Source organism: Falco cherrug, chromosome 9 (assembly GCF_023634085.1).
Source record: "Falco cherrug isolate bFalChe1 chromosome 9, bFalChe1.pri, whole genome shotgun sequence".
In the NCBI taxonomy this organism is placed as follows: domain Eukaryota; kingdom Metazoa; phylum Chordata; class Aves; order Falconiformes; family Falconidae; genus Falco; species Falco cherrug.
Window position 1 is genome coordinate 23,152,344 of NC_073705.1, and position 26,037 is coordinate 23,178,380.

Genomic DNA, 26,037 nt, shown 5'->3' on the forward strand with positions numbered 1-26,037 from the left:
GCACCTAATAAGTGGATTTTTTTTTTCTTTAATTTAATAAGTCTCAGCTATCACTAGCAGCCAGTGCAAAGCCTCAAAGCCAAGCAGAATAATACATCCTCAGGCTTTTGTATCCCAGCTTGCCCTGATGGCTTCTGTTGCAAATCAGTTGTCATAGCTAGAGACTGGACTTGAGAAGCCGATTAAACAAAGCTTGCCCTGCTCCTGCCTGACGCAGCGCTCCCTCGTCCAGCTCCTCATTAACGGGCTCATGGATATCCACTGTGACTGCTAACTCTACTGGCTATTGAAGGGCATGCACCATGCTGGCAAGAGGCCGGATCTGAAAAAAATCCAGCTTTTCCAAGCAGTCAGAGCGGTGTCGCAGAGCCGTGTGGATTGCTGCGCTGGAACCGCTCTCCCGTGGCGGGTGAGCTCAGGCAGCCAGTGATGGGAGCGCAGCTGAGGTCAGTCTGCTTGGAAAAAACAGAGGGCACTGGACCAGCAGAAGGGCCATCACAGCTTTGAAGGTTTGCTGGTACTGCTGTCCTCTGGCAAAGTCCCCAAGAAACCAGCCTTCCAGTGCAGAGGGACTCAACTCAGACATGGAGAGCATCCATATCCCTGTGCAAAGAGCCTTGGCCAAGAGCTGATCAAACAGACACAGCGGTAAAAGTAGGTCCTACTTTCAGGGAAAAGCAGAACATTAGAGACAAAGGGTGGTATACATTAGCCCTCTTTAAAATAATAATGATACTAAAAAAAAAAAAAAAATCTCCATAGAAAACTCCCATTGGCTTCATTAAGGCCAGGATGTGACCCAAGCTTGTGGAGTTGCCCTGAGGGAAAGGATTTAGTCTCACTCAAGGGATGCCAAAAAATTTAGCAGAGCATCCATAATCACCCTGAAATGTTCTCTACTAGCAAAGCATAACGGGTTTATCATTTATTTCTCAATTAAGTGGTGCTTAAGTTGACCAGGGAGTGGATTCCTATTGTACATTGATTAGCCAATAAAAATACATTAAAAAGTCAGACTACAGACAAGGAATGTCATCCCTCTGCCAAGCGAGGTGTCCTCTTGGACAGGCGGCTGTACCTTCTCTCAACCTCTCTGAGCAGTTCAGCTCTTGTGCAAAATGCTTTTACACCACGAATGAATTCCTAATGCTACTTGTAAAATTACTAGGCACAGCCTTGTTAAACATTCATTTGGAATTAAGACAATAGATTTAAAACAAGAAACAAAACAACAAAGCACGTGAGCACCAAGTGCTACGCTGCATCAAAGCTAAACAAACAGAATAGTTCCTCAATGACTTATTCCCCCCACCGTTACTCCAGACCGTCCAGCCCCACTCTCTGCACTCACAGCATCCCACAGATCAATAGCAAGGCTCACTGACTGTAATGGGAACAGGATCACACCCCTTTCCTTCCAGGACAAAAGGTACAATGACTACAAGCCATTAAGTATTTTGTGGCACCATTCAATGGCTGTATTTATGCCATATACGTAGTTATGATTATCCCATGGAATAATGTTCATTTATTTCAGCAACACTCTGACAAACTATATTTATGCTGCACCTTTGGCCTCCTTGCTTGAACTCTGCTCAGCAATGTCGCTCAGCTGGGACTACTTCTAACATACAAACCCTCCAAACAGCTTTCAAACCACCAGTGTTTCTTGGATATTGTTTTGTTTTTATCTACTACAAAACGGCATTTTCTCGCTCTCCATCCTTCCACCCTCCTCCCCTTCTCCTCTTCCCCCTCAAGCTGTTGGCCAAAGAAAATCAAGGATTTTAAGTTACATTGCTTGCATGCCCTCTGTGAGCATGTGGGGTTGGCCCAAGAAGCTGCATTCCACCATCCAGCTGGGGAAACCGCCTGGCAAACCCTGGCAGAGAACCCGAGAACCCCATCGCTACCTGCAGCCTCCCAGGAGCTGCAGGGGTGCCTAAATGACCACCTAGGGATGTCACTTTAAAAAAGTGGCCTTAATTACAGGCATCCCCATACTGCACTCACACAACAGCTTCCCTATTGTTCCAGAATTGCAGGTTTATGGACAACCAGCAGAATAAATATTAATGCTACTTCTGTACTTCTCACAGAGAAAAAAAGGCATAGATACATACCTACATTTTAAATGTATCTATATACGCATGCACACAGACAGATGTTTATAAACCCCTTTGCTGTAAACAAAAAGGCTGGTTGTCTGAAGGTGTTATAAATGCCCTTCAGAGCTCATTTAGTCTGGTCTGCATAATGTCACCAGTGAATTTGCCACTTGTAAATATTCCAAATTTACACCAATAAAATCTTCGCAGCAACCAGACAGCTCTATATATATGTATACGTATCTATCTATGCACGGAGCCATTAACATCCATTCATGGTTTGTTATTCTTGTGAAAGATCCATAGGGGAAGGGAGGGACAAGAGGGGAAGTCCAAACCATGTGCCCTCACAAAGGACACTGAGCACTCAGTGAGCTGGGAAAGTGGAAGCTCACACCCCAGCGACAAGACAGAGCCGCCCCACACCACTTTTCTTCATTTCAAAACTGAAAGCATGGCAGAGATGAGAACGTCAAGGAGCAGGGAGATAAATGTAGAAACTGAGGTCGTGTCATGCTCTCATAAAAGGCCGGGATACACCTACAGAGCCTTCCTTATGACTGCCATATAAACATTACACTGGGGCTGTGTACAGGAGATTAAACAGGAGGGGAGGGAAGCTTCGTATGTGTCATGCTACCAAAGGTTATTTTAGGATCAGCTTAGAAGCTGAGTAGTGGGTGGCAGCTGATTATATTACCACAGGCATATTTAAATATCATGGGCCCAAACTCTCATCAGGATCTTTCACAAAGGGCTGTAGCTACACCGTGACTTGAGCTTGAAACTTGGCCCTCGGAGCAGCCCACTTGCCCAGGGCTGTGGTGACCCTTCCCGGGTGTGAGCTCTCCCTCAGAGCAGGACACAGCCACTGGCACAAGCAGTTTGGCTTAAAGGCCCCGGTTTGTTCAAGGAATAACATCAAAGAATATACCTGAGCCTCCAGCAGGTTTTTCCCAGCATGGACCACCCCGCTGTACCATGAACCACAGTGAACCATCATGAGCACACAGTATACCTGCGGACAGAGCACACGCAGGTACCACACAGGCAGTCCCACAGCCATGTCATCACCAAGTTTTGTTGTCCCACCAGCCAACACCAAACCACAGTTTACCTGCCTCTGTGCACGATAAGTCTCAGAAGAAGCTCAACCACTACTTTCAGAATTCCAGCTGTCAGTGGATCACATCTTGATGGTAACTCTGCAGTTGAAGGAGGGCTCTGGAGGAGCACAGTTCAGCTCACCATGAATTCAGAAAACTCATACGCAAGGGACTTATCTCTGCTCACGTAAGAAACATCTCCGTTCTCCCACACAAGCATCTGCCTTCACAACCGTGAGCCACGAGAACAACACTACCTGGCCATCGAGACATGCCCATGGCTTTAGATCACCAAGCAATGCTGCAAGTCCTGTCTTTAAATGGCCTAATACCAGGTGACTTGGAGGAAGCCACACAGCAGGTTCACACCAAGGGTGACCACTGAGCAGAGCACCCAACGGCAGTGCTGTTCTCACAGACAGACAGACAGGCCCTCCTCTAAATAAGATACTCCTAAATTATAAGAAAATAATCAGACACTCAATTCTCAAATGTCATGACCTCAAAGTTGCAGAAAAAAAAATAATCTTACATATACACACACACGTACATACTTAATATATGTAGACACACATATAAGTATATATTATAGGTATTATATTAATAGATATTATATTGATATTGGTGTTACATAGATTCTAGATGTTTATATATATTATTATTGTTTGTGTGTGTATATATATACACACACACCAGATATTAATATTTTTGCTATCAATCACTTCCAGATTTCTGCACCAAACCCCTGGTTCATAACCAGATCTATTTAATTGTTTTCAAGGCTTACAACACTGTTTTGCAGTGCTGCCTGTATAAAAGCTGCAAACATTTACTGAAGCTTTTAAAGAAAGCTTTATGTGAAAAATGAACTGTTACCCTGAAGAGCAGCTAATTATACCTTTATAAATTTGTAGCTGTTAAGCCATCCAAAACCAGTCATTTTAATTCAGATGTAGTTCCTCTGCCATTTTTAACTGCTCCAAGATTTTGGTACCTATGACTACACCGATGGGCTTATTTGATTAAAACCCAGTAATCCTACTGCAATTCTTGGATGAACCATTCTGTTTGCCAGGTTTTGCAGGCACAGAACTGTAAATGAAATCTAAAGTCTAGGACTCAGTTTGGGTGGGCAATGCCCCTTCAAGTTGTAAAAGCATTTGAACCACACCAGATGTTAACAGCTCCTCTGGCTTCGTTATCTAATAGGACATCACTTTGAGCACAGTAGGATCATTCCCCTGGTTTCGACCCTGTATGCGAGTTAGAATCAGCTAATACTGGACCTGGGTCTTCGTCGGGATCAGGGAGAGCAAGATGCCAGGCAATGCCCACCTTGCCTGTTCAAGCACCCAGTAAAGAAACTAATCTTGCTACCTTAGCAGAAAGGAGTTATTTAGTTGCACAAAAGGGGCCTCCAGTGAACTCCAAGATGATCTACCCCACATAGCTGCTATTCAACAAACTAAACACAAAGTATGCTGTAGTAACTGTACATAGCATAGAACAGACTGAACAACACAAATTTCTAAGGCAGGTACATAATGTTACTAACAAAATAACAAAACAATAGAAACAGGTGCAAACAACAGAAACTAATGCAAGCTATATTAGTAAATACTGTGAGGAAAACCATATCAACACCATTCTCATCTTCCATTAGTTCAGTGTGTATACACTCATTTAAAAAAAAAATTACCTTTTAAAAATTATCATCCAAGTAGAAGGAGGAAATTACATCTTTCACCCATAAAGTTTCATCTGTTTCAGCAAAATTCACCAACTGCAAAGAACCACCAAAGAACCACTAACCTACATCACCTGCCAGAAAGAAATAAGATCACCTCAACAGTTTGCAATTTAGAGGTTAATCTACTTAAAGTTTTAGGACACATCACTACTCATTATCTTAGTGCAAGTACACCCTTCGGCAGGAGAAGGTCACACTACCTACCGAAGAGACCACCACCTATCTCCAGTGGACCACACTGTGACACCTCATTGAAAGACTATTTTTAGCCACCTTCCCAACAGCTTCAAATCAGTGAGAAACATTTCTTTCCATAACTTCAAATTAACCTTTATTAAAAGAACTCGATTGTTTCTCCAGTATAAGCCAGGTTGCCTGACAGTATTTGGAAAGTAACTGATCTTCCTCTGAGCTCCCGTGCACACACAGTTATGTTGGTGCATAAACAAGACAGGGAACTACCAATTCCTCTCGATCAAACAGTTCCATACCTGAGACTCCTGCCATGCTACTCAGCTGAGTTACTGCTCATTGAAAAAGAACAGCAAGTAACTTCTGACCCATTTCACAGGCAAGGGCCGTTTTCTCCCCTCCTACATAAACTGAAATGCCAAATACCAAACCTATTTGTAGCAGTCAAGATTAGTTCTAACAGGTGAATCACCAAGAGGATAAACTGATCTGAACATTTATCTAACTACTAATAATCATTCCTACTTATTGGTTTGTTGGACCCCAAATGCACGGAGTACTTAAGATAATAGAGAAAGTTTGATCCTTGCCTAGAGGAACTGCCATGAGTAGAAAAGGAACCAAAGAAAGATGAAACTGCAAAGGAAACCAATCTCCATTTGCAACCACTTGTGACAGCAGGGATGTGGAACTTGGCTTTCATTCTGCACAAACCTCGCTCTTTTAACCTTTACTGGAATTAACCCAAAGGAAGATGACCCATTGCTAGATATTCATGCAGTTACACCAAACTTTAAGTCTCTGAATCAATGTAACAGAATACCAGAAGGAGATGCCTTAACAGACTCTAAGACCTCATCCTCTTGGCTTTTATTGATGTTCTTACCATCTTAAGAGGGTCACCCTGGAGACGTGAGACTGTAGGTGACCTTTGGAGCCTACACACATGTTCAGCTTCACAGAAAAGAAAACTGGAGTGTCAAACAGCCAAACTCCCTTGTTTTTTCTCCTACCAAACAGCGTACCCACATGAACATACATCTAATGCAACTTATTGATTGTATCAGGGTGCAGCGGGGGTTGGTCATCACTAGCACCACAAACCAGCACAGTGTCCCCGTACCTCAGTTCCATGCAAACATTCAGGTTTAGCTGTGATCACTCTGAAGGCAATCAGTGTGCAAGATTGTTACCAACCAGCTTCGTGCAGCTATACCTTGAAAAGTGACTCCATGAAAGTGGTATGAGGGTGAGGTAGGGAGGAAAGAGGAGTGTAGTGTTTATTTCCTTTTAACTTTCCATTTCATGTGTGTTCAGCGCCATGTCTGAACATGTTCAGACATTTCTTCTCCTCCCCACTTACCCTTCTTCCAAATGCCTGTCCTACAAATTATATCTGGGATCTAAAAATTAAGCTGAATTCTTGCTTTCTCTTTCTTATGCACACAGAGTAATACAGAGACTTTGCAATCCAAATTCTGCACTTGTGTACACCTGCGTTAACCCCATTGTCCTCAAGTTATTCCCTTAACAATGGCTGTGGGTTTGTACAGGTGTTGAACAAGCCCCATAATTGGAATTTAACAAACAATTCCAACAGCAGGGGGGGTGGGGAAGAAAAGAGCCAGAATTCAGCTCACTCCTTATGGCATTAGCTAATGTGTTCAAGGAGCAGGAAAAACAAAAACAAATTTAAAAGGTATTTAGGCATGTGCAGATGCTGACAGGCAACTCGCAAGATTTCCAAAAACTGCCAGTTTTCTACTTTGATCCACAAACCACAGCAACAGCAAGGAGTGTACATGAAAAACTTTTGCTTTGAATTTGCACCACCTTTCCAGTATTCTGTTTAGCCTCCTTCCTGCTTCACAAAGTATTTTGTTTCCAAACGAAACTTTGTAAGCTCCCCCTTGACATCACAAATTTCGGCCACAACCTCACATGTCCAAATGCACAGACCCAGCTGGGCTGAAGACAGTTCTTGAGGCAGTTTACGTGGAGGTGGGCTTGACATACATGCAGGACAGGAGCTGTATTTGCACCACCAGCTCCCAGGAAGGGAAGCCCCTCCAAACCGCTTACCACTGCATTAAGAAACAACCCCAGTGGGAAGCAGAAAAGCAAAAAGAGGCCAGGCAGAAAAAGCAGGCATGAGGACATGCCACACAACGAGAAGACATTGGCTACTCTGCATCACTGCCTCAACTAAACTCAACAGCTGCTCTTCTAGGCTGAGCTAGACTTTACATAGCTGTAAAATCAAATAAAAGCTTTCTGCTGCTGTCATGAGCTCCTGCTTGTGACCACAACTTAAAATCAGCTTCCACCCTCTTTCTCTATATCTCTCTGTGTAGCAAGCCATGGCCAGGACATTGACTGTAGATGTAGTTAGGCTTTGTTGCAATGGATAACTTGGTCATAACATTATAACAGGAAAGGTTGTCTGGCTGGAAAATGAAAGAGACCAGTGACTTTATAGGGCCAGCAATTACTCCTTAGTGATGGAGAATTACTACAGAGCATTCATTACTGAAGAGATGCCAGTTACTGACAAATTACCAAACTGAGAAATTAATTATCAGCTGAGAAAATAATGCACAAGGGATAGGACTGAGAAAGCCATGTTCAAGAGAGGTCCATAATTTGCAACAAGTACATTCTCATCAACAATTAGTCCTGGTACAATTAGTACCGCACTGGGTACTCTTTCAGGATGGCAGACAACACGACTGGTCTGCAAACCATCAATGGTTGAGACAAAATAGCATCATCTAAAAATAGAGACATTGTTCAACCTGACCATGACACTGTCCAACACAAAGACCCGACTCTATGCTCCAACACTGAATAAGCAATTCAAGCTATACTGCCAGGAAAATCGTTGTCCCCCAACTCCTCCTTGTGCCTACAATACGACTTCTACATGTTGAGAAAACCCCTCCCGTATTCACGCACCACGCTTGCAGACGAGGCAAGCAAACCAGGGGACTGCATGCTCTGAGGAACTGCATACAGAAGTGCGCTTTGCTGAACATCAACAAGCATTTTTGCAAGGCAACCTCCAAGACAAGCAATTTTTCCACAGCTTTTTCATGCTAGGGGCCAACTCTGTGAAAAAACTAGATGTTTTTTTGCTCAAACATAAACAGATCTAGCCAAATTCTTCATCGCCATCATCCAGTGGAAAATAACTGAGGGGGGTGGAGGTGGAGGGAAAAAAAGAAGAAAAAAAAAATCTGCACAAAAACTGCACATGACTTCTGAGCTACAACTTTCACAGCCATGAGTATTTATTAGCTTTAACAATATTTCCGTAATCAGCAGCAAGACCTTCCTTTTTCCTCTGGTTTGTATCTTAGGAACCCAGTGCAGATGCTGGCTGATCCCAGGTCTCCAGGAGAGAAGAAAGGAGGATGAATGCAGCATACAACACTCACAGGGTCCCAACAAAACAGGGTCCCAACAAAACATCTAAGCAGCCGTGCCACAGGCCTTGAAGGCAACATGATACAGAGAAACACAAGACAGGGCAAAGACATCAGCCCAAAGGGCTCTTCTCGCTCTCTCCTCCTGCCCCCTACCCCGCATTCACATGTAGTGGTGAACGAAGGGAAGAAACACAACACTGACTAAATGATTAAGTAAATTGGCCAAGGTCGCTACCTCCAAGCGTTTACAAAGCAGAGACCCTACATTACTTCAGGGAGAATAAATAAAAGGCAATCACAAAGCCTGAACAGCTAAGTAAATGGACACCAAAATCACCAACATTGCACCCAGGATGATTACTGAAGAAAACCAAGGAGCTTAATATTTTCTTTTCTTTAAAAGTAAAGGCGTACAAGAAATTTAGCAGTCACATTTTCTTCCTTGAGCAAGAACACCCACACTGCTCGCTCGCTTATTCACTCCCATTTTTCTCTGTGCAGGGTCTGACCAAAAGGATCCCAGACCAAGGTCTCCAGACGCTCCTGCATCACACACAGTAACAACTCTGATTTTTATAGTTTTATTTGGCTTGTTTACAAGGCTCAGCCTCATGTAATCTGCAGGCTTGATCCTTCTCCTAATAAGAGCAATGGAAAAACTTCAGCTGATTGCGTAGTTCTGGACAGACCTTGCAGTGGCAAGAGGATAAACTTTAAGGGTCCAAGCCTTATTCATTCACTTTTCTTGCTTCCACAAGTAATCCTATTAAAAATAATGGGACTGCTCCTAAGAGTCAAAGATGTGGGATCAAATAAGAGAAGAAACTGACTGAGAAATATTTGGGGTTCCCCTTCCAGCAGAGCACAAGCACATTTCCCAAAGCATACTCTTATGTCTGTATATCAAATCAGAGCACCAACAAAAAACCAAATAAATAAAAGAAAAACGCCTGAAAATGCCATTCAAGGCAGGAAGAAGAAACCCAAGTCCTTCTACTTTTAAAACAAGGGCAATCGAATGATGAGTAGCTGAAAACATGGCCACACACACACACTCCTTCATATACACATACATACACAGAGGCAGTTCATCAGAAGTGAATCAGAGAGAGAAAGATGAATTTGAACCCTTTATCCCCTGTCCTTTATAAAGGCTGCCACTCAGTAAACGGAGATTGCTCTAATTACTGTGACAATTCTGCACCCCGTTCAAACAACTTTTGTGTTCTGGACAGGTTTCTCCGCGAGTTTGAAATTCTTGGCCTGAGAACCACTCTTGTCTAAAAGAGGTTTCTCGTTGCAAGCGCAGAATGCAACACTAACAAGTTGTCCCTCTTTTCAGCTCCTTTCATTCTCCTCTTTTCCAATTGCCTGATTCAGGGCTTAATGGAAACTTGTCAAGGCTTTTCTTCCCACAAACCCTGTAGAGCCCCAAGGCAATCTGTGCACAGAGTAACCACAGGAATCTCATATTGTCAATTAAAATTGAATAGACACCTGATAACCGAGTGTACGTTCACAAATAATATACATCGCATGCATGTACACAGATGTGCCCACGTAACCAGTCGGATCCCCACATTCGACACACCAGCAGCACAGCGACACAATTCGTGTTTACAACCACCCAGCTACACCCAGGTTCTAGTTTTCACTTTTTAATTTCATATTTATGACATTTAATTTCATATTTATGACATTTAATTTCATATTTATGACATTTAATTTCATATTTATGACATTAAAAACAAAGTACTTTCAAGTACTGTAGTTGAGCAACAGGTTTCAATGGAAAATAAACTATACGTGTACCAGGCATTTGGCCTTTAATAACCCTGGGGATTGTAAAGATATTTAGCTGCTATCCAGATAAAATAAGCTCTGTGGATATTCTTTACGCAGCAGCTTTGTGACTGGTACAGTAGTTATGTTTGTGACTAGCTCCTGTAAAGTAACTTTTTTTTTTTTTTTTTACACTGACATAGGCATGTTTTAAGCTATATTTTATGGTGTAGTTTAAGCATTAAGAAAAAGTCCATAAGAGAACGTAACAGGGATTGAAGTAAACTGAGACATTTGGTTAATAACATTAAAAATCTCAAAAACTTGACTTCCAGACAGACAGCTATAATCTGTAACTCCTTCGAAAGGGAGAAAACCTTTTTGCCAATGTCCCAGAGAAAACAAAGGAAGAAACACTGATTGCCATCTTATTCTTCTGATGTGTTTGTTCAAGGTCATACCTTCCCCTGGATTCTTTATTATTGGCAAACATTCATAATAGCGTAATTTCAATAGCAGTCTGTTCAGCCTGGGTGTAGATCAATGCAGCATCTATATGCCATCTTCTAGACCTTGTCTATGTCATAGCGGCCCTGGTTTTATAAATCTCTTAAACCTAATTAAACCAATGTAAACCTCTTACCGTGTATGCTCCCAAACCAGTTCACTGGTTTAACCAAGTTAAAATTATTCAGGCTAGGTTTTAAAGCAGTTCCAAGAGAACCTTTATTAAATATTTGCATCAGTTAAAAACAGAAATCAATGTAGTGGCTTGTCTCTAGAATAGAACAGCCTATAGCCTCAGTTTTTTTCCAGATTATTTAAGGAATCATTGACTCCAGTGAGAGTCTGGATGTACTCAGAGAGGTACACCCCCACCTTTTCTTGCTCTATTTTTCCCTTTCCTAAAATAGGATGATTTGTTTCTATTGTATCAACATCCAAGAATCTTTCATATTCCCCAGAAAGTCCCTTTGCACTATTTTCAGTTTGGCATTTTCTAACTATTATTTCCCACATCCTTTTGGATTTTTCTGGTGTCTCAGCTGCATCAACATTACTAATGAATTAAAAACCAGAGACCGATTGTGTTGTATACAGCATCTTTCACACCACAGGACCGGTCTGGAGAGCCCTACAAAGCTGTGAGATAATACTAGTCGAGCTCAATTATATATTCCTACTTGGTAGCCATGAGGCATGCAATCGTACTTCCCACAGAGCCTAGGGCATTAAAACCTGTTCTGCCAAGAGGGGGAAACAGTTAGGCAGGACTAACTGTATCGGTAGGACTAACAAAACGGTTATGAGACCTTTAACACCACAGAGTCCCTCCTGAATTCAGCCTCCCTTCCTGGCCAAATACCTGCAGAAGTTTGGTACACAAAATATCTGACCCCCAAAAGAAGCTGCGCTCCCATCTTCTCCCTCCTTGCACTTCCTTCAGCAAGCAGCAAAAACATTTCAAACAACACAAATCCATTCTCCGCTCACCAAAGCCTACTTGTCTCCTGTAATTTCTATCATTTTACTGTCATCATTTCTTCTTTGCTGAAACCAGCAGCGTATGAGTCAGAGAACAATCATTAACTTTTACAACTTCCATACAAATCCACCTACTCATATTAGAAAAGCAGTATTGACATGCAACACAGCCTCAGATCAAATCCTGATTCTGCCAGGATGCTCCGCACTTCTCTGGGAAAGTCAGACACTGCAGAAGCAGGGGCTCGTTTAAGAGCATACCACTGGAAACATAACTTTTTTTTTTTTCCCCAAGAGTGAACGACGCCACAGAACCAGCAATATATCAATATGACATTTAGTTGAGTTTGGCTTTTTCAATACCTTTATCCACTTTTGAAGAAGTTGGCCGTTAGTTCAAGACACACGGGGCCTGATCCAAAGCCCTTCATTATTAATAGAAGCCTTTTTTCCACTGACTTCAATGGATCTTGGACCAAGCCCAAGGAAGACAAGATTTCACAGCAGTAAGAGTGACACACATTCTCCGCATTCAAAAAAAAACAATACACGGTATTTACGATGTCAGTCTGTATAGTGTAGTTTTGTTTGTGTTTTGCTTTTTTAAAATAGGCTCTAGGCTGTCGGATTAATGCACCCAAAAAGTCTCTTTGGAGTTGGAAGGAATTACAGGGAGATACAAAATGCTATGGCGAGGTATATAATATTCCCAGCATTTACCCCAATGAGAATATAAAGGCACCCACTATCATAACACTTCTTATAAGTTGCTGCAGCCACACTTTAAAGTGTCCCATCGTTATAAGCTCCTCTAGGAACAGCTACAGCATTGCCCATGATGAATTAATTTGTGTTAATGTGGCTATCACGCACATTTCCATATGAAACCCATTGTTCTAGAGCATTAATAAAAACCTCACCAAGTGAAGTAACATGGTACCCCTATATTTAGTTTAAAGAAATTCAAAATAAATACATTAAAACAAAATTGCTAATATCTTTAGTACATCATAATTGGCACAGCAAGCAGAAACCCAGTTATCTTCTCAGTACATATTTATAGCATCACCCTTCCCCATTCATTCTGCATTTTCTTAGAGAATCTGCTGTACCCTACATCTGCAATTCATTGACTTTACAATTTACCACATGTTGAGATGGAGAGGTCTCAGCTCCATTTGAATCACTGCACAAATATGCAAGTGATTTATCGTTTTAAAACTGAAGACTGCAGAAGAACGACTCCACTTTTCCTGAACATTACTCCTTCTGGCAGACCATGAACAATTACAGCGCGTACTAATTAAGCTCTGTAAATGTGCTGTGCCCTGCTAATGCCTACCAGGCCTCAAATTTAGTTGCATGAAGCCAAACTTCAGCCAGCGACTTAACTCATTCAGCACTGCCCAGTTGCCTGAGCGTGACCCCACGCAGAATAAGGGTCGAGGGTTTAGCCAACCTAAAACAAAGGCGCGAGACTGAACAGATTTTGCCGGAAAGAATTGGAGGGGGGAGATGCTGGAGGGGGTGGGAAGAGTCTTGGGAACCAGAGGAACATCCTTGTTGATAACCTGTTAAAAAGGTACAATACCACACCAGCTTTGCAGCGCGGTGCTGGGGGATTCGGATCTGTCCCTGCGGGCTAATAAGTCACAGTGCTCCATTGATTAGGGAAATGCATAAAACCTTCAACAAAACTGTACAGCTATTTGTGGAAGGGCCAAATTGACAGCCACCTCTTTCTTTTTTTTTTTTTTTTCCCTTTTTTTTAAGTCGGGTTTTACATGACTCTTAGAAGAAAAACATATGGGCAAAGGAGCGCAGCTTTCCACCACACACATAACCCTGCCTTTTTCTTAAGTTAGTCTCCACACACAACAGTAACCTACAGGGAACCTGAAATCAGCTGCTGGAGAAATTAAAGCTAAAAGTAATACCTAGGCATACTTGAGTAATCGCATTATCTTGTTAAAACATACACACACACAACATAGACAGGACAGCAGCACTTCCAATCTGACTGTCCACTCTAGGAAAGCATGTTTAATGGGGAGTGAGCCGAGAATAACGAGCTTTGCTGAGTAAAGCACTGTTTCTCCTTAGGCCCCAGACTTTCCTGACACTTAAGAGTCAATCTCCAGATCCCAAGCTTCCCCTCCAACCATCCTTTCAAATACCAGCAGTCCCCCCACCCCCCCACCCCCCAAGTTTCTAGGATTTTTCCTCCTCGAACTCCAACATCCCTCCTTTGTCCTCCAGTTACTCTCCAGCAGCCTCTGCTCTTGCTGTGTGCCCCCCCCACCCCACCCCCGGTTACCCCCCTCCCCCCAGACTTCACCCTTGGCACGTCCCCCTGGTTCCCCTCACCCCTCCACACTGACCTACACATCCATCCCAGATTGACCCTTTCCATCAGGACACAGGGCTTCTCCCCTAAAAACTGCCTTGAACCCCAACACCTTAGTTAATTCAGCACACGTTCTCCCTTAAGGTGGGCTTTTGCCTCTTTTTAAGAGGCCCCGTTTTACACGCACGAACCAGTCTGATACGTGTATTTCCAAGCATCCACCTTTTGCATAAAACCTGATGCAATTTTTTTTTCCTCCCAGCTCAGTGGTATGTGAGAAAATTAAAGGACGTTTCCAGGTGTCATCTGTCTTTAAATGTTTGCTTGTGTCGGTATCTAGGAAATACTGCACAATATCACTGAGACCTCTATAAAGCATATGAGCTGGGCTAAACTTCTTCCCTCCTTCAGCCTGGCTGCGTCATCCGCAGCCCAGCCTTTACAGCACTGCAAGTGTTAATTATAAACTTCGGAGCCTACTTTAAAAAAAAAAAAAACCCCACACAAAAAAAAAAAACCCAAAACCAAAAGGCACAAACATAAACCAGCAGTTGAGAGGAGGAGCAGAAATATTCTTTGCTTTTGGGTGGGGAGAGAGAGGATTTCCATATCTCCCCCACACACCCCCAGCACCACACTCCATCTCTCATTGCTTATAATTAGTGAAAGAAATTTGACCCACTGCCAGTGTCTGTGGACCTTGGATATTATAAGGCCAGCGTGGCGTCAAATATCTTAACATTCATAAGTGTTATAGGCTGTAAATAAACCCCATGGATTTATGACCCTGCGGTGCTTGCCAGCAAACGACTGTGGCACATTTCTTTCAGCAGACCTGTCGAGGTGCAAGTTTGCCTTTGGTTGTAAAATTAACCATTTCCTTCACAAATGTGCCCAATTAGAAGTCAAAGTTTTAAGGCTTACTTACATATTTGCCAGGACGCAGTACTGAGGAGACGCCCGGGGAACAGAGCTTTAAACTTACCCCACCACCAAAAAAAAAAAAAAACCCTCACAAATGCCCCCAAAGCAAAACTTCTCACAACGGCCCCAATGTGGGAGCACAGTGTCTGATTTCCCCCCAAACCCCAAGCTGGCAGCCCCACCGCTTTTATATTTATAGGTGCCCCTCGCCAGCCCTGGCTCATTTTTGGCTGCTGGGAGGCTGGGGGGGGAGCAGGCGGCTCCCCCCGAGCTGCGCCTGGAGAAGGCTCTCCTCCCTTCCCCCAGGATAATGTCATCTGCTTCCTGTGTAGGAGAGCATTTGCTAAATCCAGGTTGTCTCATGCTTAACTGCCAATAATCCAACTTCCACATAACTCCCAGACAGCTGGGAAAAGGTCCTCAGAGTTTTTAGTCATGGTACAGAAACACACGTCCACACAAAAAATCTGCAGCTGTCCTTTTTCTCTACACCACATTTTTTATCTGATTTTGGGGCCCAGTCATGAAAATCTTGACAAATTTAAAACATTTTTACCTACATTCTGGTTTACAAGCTCCAATGAAAGCTGCAACATACTCCTCCCCCCCCTCCATCTTCAGCTGACAAATCAGCACATATTTGCTTGAACAAAAAACGAAGAGGAAGGAGGAAAAAAAACCCACCCTACTCAACATCATCAGTCCATGTATGAATGCATTCAAAAAACCTGGAAAGGCATCTACTGTATTTTTTTTTTCAGTACAGATCAGCCACTGGTGCACCTATTAAAATTGTTCGATTTCCAAAGCAAATATTATTTTTAATGAAGTGCAGTCCTGCAATTATCCTGTACACTCAAGTTAACAGTACTGCATTATATTGTTTTGCAAGGTCCAAGAAACATGAAACTTTTCTCTAACTAATTTTCATAGCCCCCTAAAGAGAAGCTGATTGATTAAGCAGTGCAGCATTTGCTCCAGAATGAAATCTTATCAGAAAAATAGAGAAAGAGAGAGAGAGCAAGAATTAAAAATAAATCAGCTTCTTCACCGAAAATGAGTTAACAAACACAGTCTGTTTGCCATTGTACACCAGCTATGCTAATGCTATAGCAGAGTGATTCAGCAATCTACCTAATTAAGCATGAGGAAAGTTTCTTTATGGAGGTTGCATTTGATTTACGCCACAGGATCATCAGTTCTTATTTAATAGCTTGTTTTTAAACAAGTCCAGAAACTTTATTAAAAGCATGTCCATTCAAATTTTTTTTAAAAAAAAAGCAAATAATTCACTCTCCACTTAATAGCTACGTGTCATAAAGTACCAAAGTGCTGACATATTAAGTTGTATCTACATTATTAAACTAGTTGGTGGACGTTAATACTATAATCCATACTGCAGACATTAAACCTCAACCATAAAGATTAGTAAAGAATTAATATTGTCACATCGAGGCTGAAACCTTAACACGCCAGCCATAAATATTTCTGAAGGAGATGAAAAACAATTAGCATAAATACCAAAGAAGGGCAAGAACACCTGTTCTTTTTCAGTGCGATAAGCATTTTATTGTTCTCTATTTAAAATGTAATGACCTGTGTAATTACAGTAATATTACATTGTATTGCAAGGGCTTGGAATGTCACACTTTGAAAAGTGTTGTCAAAACAATTGGAGGGAGGGAAAAAAAAAAAAGGACCACCATTAACCCTTCACACCCCAGGGTCTACAGCTTTTGTATCAAGAAGGATTATGTTGTTTGATTCAGTAGATAAAGGAAAACATCAATTTTTCAAGTTAATTAAAGAAAAAAGTTTCTTTCTGAACGCAAAATCTAGGTGAGGGGGCTACTCTCCACCACAGCTATTCCCAACTCCCAAACTTCAGGGCCAAAGGCAAGCTTATTCCTACAGTCTTACTCAGCAAGCAACAATTTAGGGGAAAGGAAGATGCAAAAGCACTAGTAAAAATAAAAATATCTGCCAGCTGGGTTTTCTCAAAACACAATGCAACCATTGCTCACCGAAAGCATTAACCAGGACCTAAATTTAGGGTAAAAATTAAATACACCATCTTCTTCATTTTCCAACTCTGAAAGGAAAACATTCTCCTTTATTATCCCTAACAGACAGCTACCCCAGTCCCTCTGCAAGCGTTAGTATGGATCTGGCACTCTCAGATGCATTACTTCATTACTATTTGGCTAGACCTCTATTTAGTCCACATCTATGCTTAAAAGCAATCCACAGTATTCTATCAAAAGCAAGATTAGCATGCAAAACATCTTTGGCTTTTAAAAGTAAAATCATTCCTATCGAGCTTCGTAAAGAGACTGCAGTATTTAAAGCATTATTCTTGAGATAATATTATTCATCGTACGCAGATTTTATGATACTTCATAATTCTTCACATTCCTAAAGCAGTAAAGCAGAAATTGCTGCCCACGAGTTTGCTCTTGAACAGACAATTACAGGTACATTTGCAAAACACAATAATCCCCCTACACACCCAAATAAAACAAAAAGGGGGAAAAAAAGCCAGGGGAAAAAAAAAACAAACAACAAAAAAACCACACCCACAGACCTTTAAGATTCTACAACAGCAAAAGGAAAGGAAAAGCAATTTTGCTGCATATCTGCATCACCTCTTTACCTTGCATGCTCTAAAACTCAACAAATATGGCTTCAGAAAAAACTACATAAAGAAAAATAAAATTCAAAATTATGCAGAATGATCTATGCCTTTCCAACCTGTATTAAAAAAAAACACAACAAAAAAAAAAACCAAAACAAACAAACAAAACAAACAAAAAAAACCCACCAACCAAAAACACCCAAACAGGAGACAGAAAGATCTAGTTGGTCTGGAATTGAAAGCTGGTACAGCAGAGAACTAGAATCCACCTAAAGACAGTGTGTGACGGACAACAGCTATCCCGCTGAATCTTTATAATATTCTGCTCTCAGGCCTAAATAAACAACTTTAATTTTTCCTGGCTATAATTAAGTGGCAGGCAAACAAGCAAGCACAGGGAACATGAACAAGTGAGGTTAAGGAGATAGGAGAGGGTTGCTGGAGCCTGGATGTGGAAATAAGAAAATTGCCTATTGAGTGTGGAAATATCCTTTCAGAATCCATCTGATAACAGGAGCAGGCCACCTGCCATACCAACAATCAACCAACCTGTCATCTTCCGTACAGTACCTTTAATTCACACAAACCCAACATTCCTATGGAGGCCTTTTTTAACTGGGGGGAGAGCAAGGGGAGGAAGAATGCTTCCAGGAAAGCTAACTGCTGAAGGATCCTATCCTCACAGGCTAAGGGAAAAAGGAGCTGTAATAAAGGTAATGAAGAAAAAAAAAATAAAAATAAAGAACTGTAGCTGCTGTAAGAGAAACGCTTAAAGAGAAAAGCAGCAGAGGTGTGCTTCCTATTAACCCACACTTGGAACGGGGGAATGCTTTTAAGGTAAAAAGGAAGGGGAAAAAACCCAAACACTACTGAGCGCCACAATTTGCAACTAAGTAACAAAGATTGTTTTGCCATCTGGATCCTGGTGCTCGCAGAACTCGGGATTTATCACCGGTCATCCATATACATGGGGGTGACTGTATTCAAAAGGAAAAATATAATGCATTCAGCCCCTGAATTCCCCTCCCAGTCATTACCATTGCAAACTGCAGTCACCCCTGTGCTACTGTCCCAGGGATCACCTCCTTGCAAGAGGGGCCTTACAAGCCACCAAAATAAAACCCTACCGCAGCCCTAAACATATGCAAAGTTAAAAAAAAAAAAAAAAAACCTTCCTTCCTCCCTCCCTGTCACTCTGCATTTACTAATCTGGGACTACTGACATTTTACTAAGTGAAAACAAGACTGACCCGATGTTTAATATTTTAATGCTTTAAAACACTTGTAGATCTGATACACTGAAGTTGTCCAAGCCCTCAGTCATTAGTACGGTTTCAACATCCACCAAACAGTAGATCTATTATTGCAAATCGCTATCTCGTGTTACCACAAGGAAGAAAGGGGGAAAAAAAAAAAACCAACTGTATAAACACACATGGTGATGGTGGGGACGCTTCAGATTTAGAAACACCCAGCAGAAACAAAACAGCAATGCTGAACCCATTGGTAGGAACACGTAGCGTTTTGTATTCCCAGTGGATTTAGCCGGTTTAGCCCAAAATTTTTTTTAAAAAGTCTGTAAAAAGGTGACACTTGAGAAATCTGATGGCAGAGCTGCTCACACCGCGACACTACGAGCGGAAAAACAGCTGGGACTGCAAACCCACCAGCAGATCCCAAAGTTTCCTGGGATCTGGGTTAAAACTTGCTCTATCTCCAGGCACAAGGCGTGCAGCCAAGCACACCCCTGCCACCGAGCCCTGGGCTAAAAAAAAAAAAAAATAAAAATAATAATAAAAAAAATTACAAACCCACCCAAAACCAAAAAGCCCAGAAACACACGAGCCAAAAAAAAAAAAAAAAAAGAAAAACAAACAACAAAAAACCGGACGCTTTCAGCAAACTGTTTTTCGGCCAGCACACTTCCAGGAGGAATTTTGCTCGACTTGTTAGATTATTTGGTGGTGGTTGTCGGAGCTCAGCGCGGCGATCCGCGCCGCCGGCCTCAGCCCCCCGCTCGGCTCTGCCCCGCGGCGCCCCCGCAGCGCCCGGCACGCACGGAGCGCGCCGCCGGGCCGCCTGCCGCCGCACAGCCCCGGTGAGGGCCCCGGCCCCCCGGCCGCCCCCAGCCCCGGCCCGGCAGCGCTCCGGGCAGGCGGGGCCGCCGCACCGACAGGACCCCGGCCCCGGGCCGCCGCGCTGAGGCCGGGCACAACTCGCGGCGCCCGCGGCCGGGAGGGGCCGTCGCCCCGCGCCGGGCACGGTGAAGGCGCCGCTCCCGCAGGCCGGGGGCGGGCAGGAGAGGGTTAAGGGGGAGGAAAGGGGAGGGGGAGCCGGCCCAGCCGCCACGGAGGAGGGCAGGAGGCGACGGATCACTATGGAAAACGAGGAGTTTGGAGGAGCGGATCCAAGACTCGGCCGGGAGAACCCCCCCCCCTCCTCCCCACGGAAGGGGAGAGGGGAGTGATGGGGGGAGCCGGGGGGGGAAAAAGCAACTCCTCAATTATTTTTTTTTTTTTTTCATTTATTTCTAGTTTTGTTCTGTGGCTGGATTAGGTGTTGCTTGGATTTTGTTTGGGGGAGTTGTTGGGGGTTTTTTCTCCCCACCCCCCCGCAGGGGAGATTACGAGGGCTCCAGAAAACTGCCCATAGAACTGAAAGTTTTTTTTAAAAAAAAAAAAAAAAGGAAAAAGTAAAAAGGGAAAAAAAAAATAGGAAATATGGCGAAGTGTAAACAAACCCCCTCCCGCCGCGGCCCGCGGAGTTTGGAAAGTTTGCTGCACGGCGCGGGGGAGGGGGCGGCGGCCGGGGCGGGCGAGCGGGGGCACCGGGGAGCGCGGCGGCGGCGGGAGCCGGGGGAAGGGGGGGAGAGGAGAGGAAAGGAGAGGAGGGGGGAAAAAAAAGGCACTTACCGTTCTCGCCGTCGGAGAGAGCGATCCATTGGGCAGATACGGGCTGCTGAGGTCGGGGATCATTATAAAGGGATAACCCGGGTATGGTGGGCCCTTAAACAACCCTCCATCTTGCCTCTTCGCAGCTAACATGGCGGGGGAGACACGAGCGGGAGCGGGGAAGGAAGGGGGCAACAGGGGAAAGAGAAAGGAAGGAAAGGGGGGGAGGGGGGGAGGAAAACTTTTTTTAGAAAGTGTCCCAAAAAGAGGAGCCGGGCGCCCGGCGGAGGGGCGGCGGCGGTGCGGACGGGCGGCGGGGCCGGGCCCGCCGTACTCACCTTCCTCCAAACTTTCCCGGGATTTATCTCTGAAAGTTTCGGACCGAGGCGGGGGCCGCCGCTCCGCCTGGGAGCGAGCCGGGGGTCGGCGTGGGGCAGTTGGGGAGGGGGGTGGTTGGGGTGGGTGGTGGGGTGTTGGTGGGTTTTTTTTTTGTTGGGGGGGGGGGGGGGGGGAGAGAAGGGAGGAGGGAAGGAATAAAAGGCGAAGGAGAAGAAGGGAAAAGGTGCGGGGGGACGGTGGAAGGGAGAAACAAACAGAACAAAACAGAAGGCATCGTTACAAGTTGGTGCCGCGGAGGAAAGTTGGGCGCCGGCGGGAGCGGGACCCGGCGCGGCGCCCCCGGCCCCGGCCGCGGCCCCGGCGAGGCAGCGCGGCCCCCGCCCGCCCGCCGCCCCGCAACGGCCCCGCGGGGGGTTCCCCCGTACCTCCGAGTCTGAGGAGCTGTTTTGATTCGTTTCTGATTCATTGACGAGAGACGACTTGACATCAGCTAAATCCCTCTCGGCCGAGGAGTTCTCGGAGATCTTCTCCTCCTGCTCCCCTTCGTCTTTGAAAGAGATCAGTTCATCGTTGGCGCCCAGGTCGTCCCCTCCACCGCCGTTCAGCTGCGGCATTTTCCTCCTGGCTCACCCCACCAGTAGCAATTTTGCAAAAAGGGGAAGGGGGAAAAAAAACCAAGAAAAAAAAAATAGGGGAATGGGGGGGGGGGGGGGGAAGGAGAAAAGAAGAGGGGAGGGGGGGGAAAGTTTGCACCAAAAAAAGAAGAGTCCAAGGTGAAAGTTTCTTTTTTTTCCCCTTCTTTTTCCTCCTGGGGAGGGGAAAAGAGGGAGGAGGAGGGGAGGGAAATGTCTCTTCTTTGCTCCTTTGCACCAGTGACTTTAGGCTTCTTCCTTTCCTTCTTCGGGATTTTCTCTTTCTTTCTTCCAGGGAGCTGGTCGGCGTGCACTGCGCGCACACGCACTCGCACCCGCGCACGCACTCACGAAAAAATTAATAATAATAAAAAATATATAGACGGGGGGAGGGGGGGCTTGGGAGGGGGGGGGGAAATAATGCAACAAACAAACCCAAGAAGTCAGCTGTAACGGGGGGGCAGCCGCCGCGGATATTGGGAGCCTGTGCCGCTCGGGTTTGAGTGAGTTGAAGTTGGACTGAGAGCTTTTCAGTTCAAAGGCGGCGCTGATTGACAGATAGAAAAAGGGGATCGAAATCCGGAGGAACGGAGAAGTCTGGGATCCGGGATTATTGACAGGGAGCGAGAAACACACCAGGCACTTAATGAGATGCAGGAGGGGGCGGGGGCTCCCCGGTGACGTCTGCATAAATAAACAGGTCTGGGGCGCGGGAGGGGGAGGGGGGTGGGGGAAGTAGGAAACTAACAATGATCCTTTTTGGCATGGGAGCGGGAGGGGAGGGGAGCGGGGGGGCCGCCGCTGGGGGGGCGGCGCGCAAAACGGGAGGGAGGGCAAAAAAAAAAAAAATTAAAATAAAAAAATATTTTTTGCGCTGTAGCTGAGAGCTGCAGGACGGGGGGAGCGAGCGGAAAGCACCCGAACGGGTGCCCCTGCCCTCGCTCCTCGGCAGGCGCTAACTTTTGCATACTGGGCGTTAATAAACATGTCATCTCCGTGCAGCCCGGATTCTCCTGAAAGATGTGTGCCCTTATTATTTGTGTACATGTGACTACAGGGTGGTGGGGTTCTGTGCCTTTTTTTTTTTTAATATTTTTGAAACCGTTAACATTTTTCTTGCTACTCGTTGGAGGTAAGAAACTCCAATCCTAATAAACGCTATAATATAGTAAAAGCCTTTTTTTAAGCAGCACTTGCGCCTTGCATTTCTGGTGGTTATAACACGTAGGATGAAAATGTGCGAGATCACTCGCACGGATCAGATATTTCCAAATTATCTTATAGTAAGGCAGCGTATTTTTTTTGGTCCTTGATGTTTAAAAAAAAAAAAAAAAGGGAGGAAAAGGAATGTGACTGCTAGGAAGTTAATTAGCATGGCAGGACGGAGAATCAAGGACTCCCAGACTTCAGAAGTGAAAAGTTGTGATGGCGTAAACATCACGCTGGGGAAAATCAAAGTGAAAGTGGGCCGGTCCCCGCGGCTGGGGGGCGGGGGGGGCGGGGGTCCCGGCGGGCGGCGGGGGGGGTGGCGGCGGGGGTCCCGGCGGGGCAGCGGGGCCGCCCGCCCGGCGAGGGCGGCTGCGCTCGGGCTCGGGGCTGCGCCTTCGTGCAGGAGCGCCCGGCCGGGGCTCTGCCTGCACGGCAACAAAATGGGGAGCAGAATAATGCAGATGCGAGAAACGGCATCTGTTACCCGAATATAATGTGGTGAGGGGAAGGGGAAAACAAATTGATCTTCCAGCAGTGACAAATTGTAACAATGGACGAGTCAATTGGAAACTTTAACATGGGCACGGAACAAAAGGAGGGGAGTGGGGCGGGGGGGGGGGGGGGGGGCAGAGACAGTAATTTCAATGGGAATTAGTAAATTGCCTAATGGAAATGGTGTTTGAAAGCAGGGGACGGGCTGTACTAAATAATCCAAACATTCCTCCAGAAATCTAACCTGCTGCTCATGCTAAGGGCCGTGCAGCACATAGGGTTTCCAAAACAAAGCCAATTTGTCATGCAATATTTAGAGAGTTTGGAGGTTTCAGCTAAACTGTCTTCTATAAAAAGAATAATAAAAATAATAATACAGAGATCATCAAGGCTAACGCAAATTCTCAGGCATTAAAAAGTTCACATAGAAATTTGCATACTAAAGGCAAAGATGCAGACAAAATAGAAATAAAAAAATCACTGCAACTTACAACTTTAATATTAATCAGTAAAGCAGAAGTAGAGTGAAAGGAAGCATGAAAAGAAGTAAAACAAATGTGTACATTTAATCAGACAGGATTGCATAGGACACAAAGAACAGGGCTAATTAGTCTCAGCAGGTAGGGACTAACCTTCAGACTTCATAAATAAATAAGTCTGTGAACAATGTCTAAGTGGGAATATGGAGAGAAAAGGGATTATTTCAAGACACCAAGTAAAAAACATGACTAATGAAATACTTCACTGTTAACTCCACATACAAATGTATTGAACAGTTTCTTTTTCCACTGGTCTTTTGACTAACTTGGTTTTTACTTTTGGAGATTTTACTAAATCATTGTCTGTGGGCATGCACACTCCCTGTTTGCCCCTGATTATGTACATACTGTCTTTGCTAGCTAGTGCCTTGCAGAGCGACACCTTAACAAATAGTCTCCATTTTTGTTTGCCTTTTGATTTTTTAAATGCCTTTATATCCCAGAACAATATGAGATTTAGAAATACAAATGTGACAGACTCTCTTTACTTTGCAGGGCCATGTGTTATAATTTGATCCAAATGAACAAAAAACAGTTGCACAGCTTTGTTTTGTTTTCCCAAGATCTTTTTACAATCTGCTGTGGATTATTTTTTTTTCCAAAAAGTACACTTTTGTTTCAGTCTTGGTGTAGTTGCTAACCACTTACTAAGTAAGCATCACCAAAAACGGTGTTCAGGACAAGCCCAGTCCTTGCCCAAAGCTGGTTGCAGAAGAAGAGCCTTACATGTGTGAGTAACATTACTGACAGACTATTCGTGAGGGTGATGACACACCTGGACTCCTCACACAAGTAATATTATTTGCATGACTAAATGTCGATTAGAAGGGAGCTCGGTGTTGCTCACCCCAATGCCACTTGGTGGTCCTAGGTACAGAAGTTGGCTGCTTCAGGCTGGAAGGCCAAGGGGCTTGGAAGGCATTGCCCATGCACCTTCGTCCACCTGGAATTTTGCCACTACAGTGGGCTCAGAGGAACCCCAGGAAGGGCTAGAAAACTGCTTTCTGCCTTTCACGGCAACATCAAGTTCTTCTTGGTGTAGACTTTCAGGGGGTTGTTTTCAAACTGCAGCTTATAGCTAGCTTGGTTTTGAAGCCCAAGTGTTGTTGATGGTTACTAAACCAACATGGTCTAATTAAGGTAGTACAAGTCGCCTAGAATAGCTTATGCATCTTACTTGTATCATCTTCCTTTATGTAACAGTTCTAGTTTCATGCTTGGGAAGTGAGATCTCTCCAGGGGTCAATGGCATCTGTTGAGTAGTAGGTACTCAGGTGGTACCTTAGATTAAAAAAAAAAAAAAAAAAAAAAAAAGTATAGCATTTAACAATGAACACAGTATTAAAAAATAATGTCAAGATAATCCACTGCATGAAACATGATTTATTGTTTGGATAACTGATTTTAAGTAACAGCTGGCCAGACAAAGCCAGGTGCTCCAAGTTCAGTCTTCAAGAGATGTCAGCTTTCTGGTCAATGCTGGCCTCTAGCACAGGTGAAGAAGTGGAAGTGCCACTCACCAAGCTTTGGAACTCTCACAACTTGATATAATACACCAAATACTGAGCATTGGGAATTTTGTTAACAGTGGTGTCACCATTTTACACTTTTGGCCCAAGATTTTCATCCTGAGAATCCTGCAGTCTCATGAACAGCAATGGTGAAAAAGCATGGGAGATTCGCCTGCCAGTTCACATTGCAATGAACTGGAGAGGGAAGAGGTTGACCAGGGGCAGCCAAGGAAATTTATTGTTTTATGAAAAATGCTTTGGAATCCTCAACGTCTCGCCAGAGGCCCAAGTCTATATTGGAGAAATATGGTCTGCTAACTGCCAGCTGGATCTCCTGGCTAATGCTTACATATCTGGGGTGAGTCATCCGTTTTCATGGTCTTCTCCAAAAGGTCCCAATGTAGGTTGCAATGTGTAAAATTCAAGTTATTTATTTTGGAAAGATAAAAGGACTTTGGTTGACCGGGCTGGGATTTGAGTCTACAGCTCAAAGGAGTCCGTATGTTTACAAATAATCTTGGATCATTAAATCTGCTCTGAACGTCAAAAAAGATTTCAGTATTGAAAAGGTTCCAATAACATGAAGCAAACACATCTGCCCAGTGCCTTACCAGTACTGGCTCTTCCAGAGTTGGCGAAGAGGGGATATTTTTTCTAGGGCAGACAA

General features: G+C 44.2%; 1 protein-coding gene across 18 annotated transcripts in view; it reads right to left on the reverse strand.

Annotated features, from left to right (window-relative positions):
- TCF7L2 (transcription factor 7 like 2) overlaps positions 1-22,311 on the reverse strand; it is a 181,655-nt gene extending 159,344 nt beyond the window's left edge. For all 18 annotated transcript variants that reach the window (XM_055719586.1, XM_055719583.1, XM_055719590.1 and 15 more), the window contains exons 1-3: positions 21,413-22,311; positions 20,987-21,053; positions 20,670-20,794 (exon numbers count right to left, since the gene is read on the reverse strand). In XM_055719586.1, the coding sequence (XP_055575561.1) occupies positions 20,670-20,794; positions 20,987-21,053; positions 21,413-21,601 (381 nt within the window). In that variant the 5' untranslated portion in view covers positions 21,602-22,311. The remainder of the gene's footprint in view (positions 1-20,669; positions 20,795-20,986; positions 21,054-21,412) is intronic.
- Positions 22,312-26,037: the final 3,726 nt, after the last annotated feature.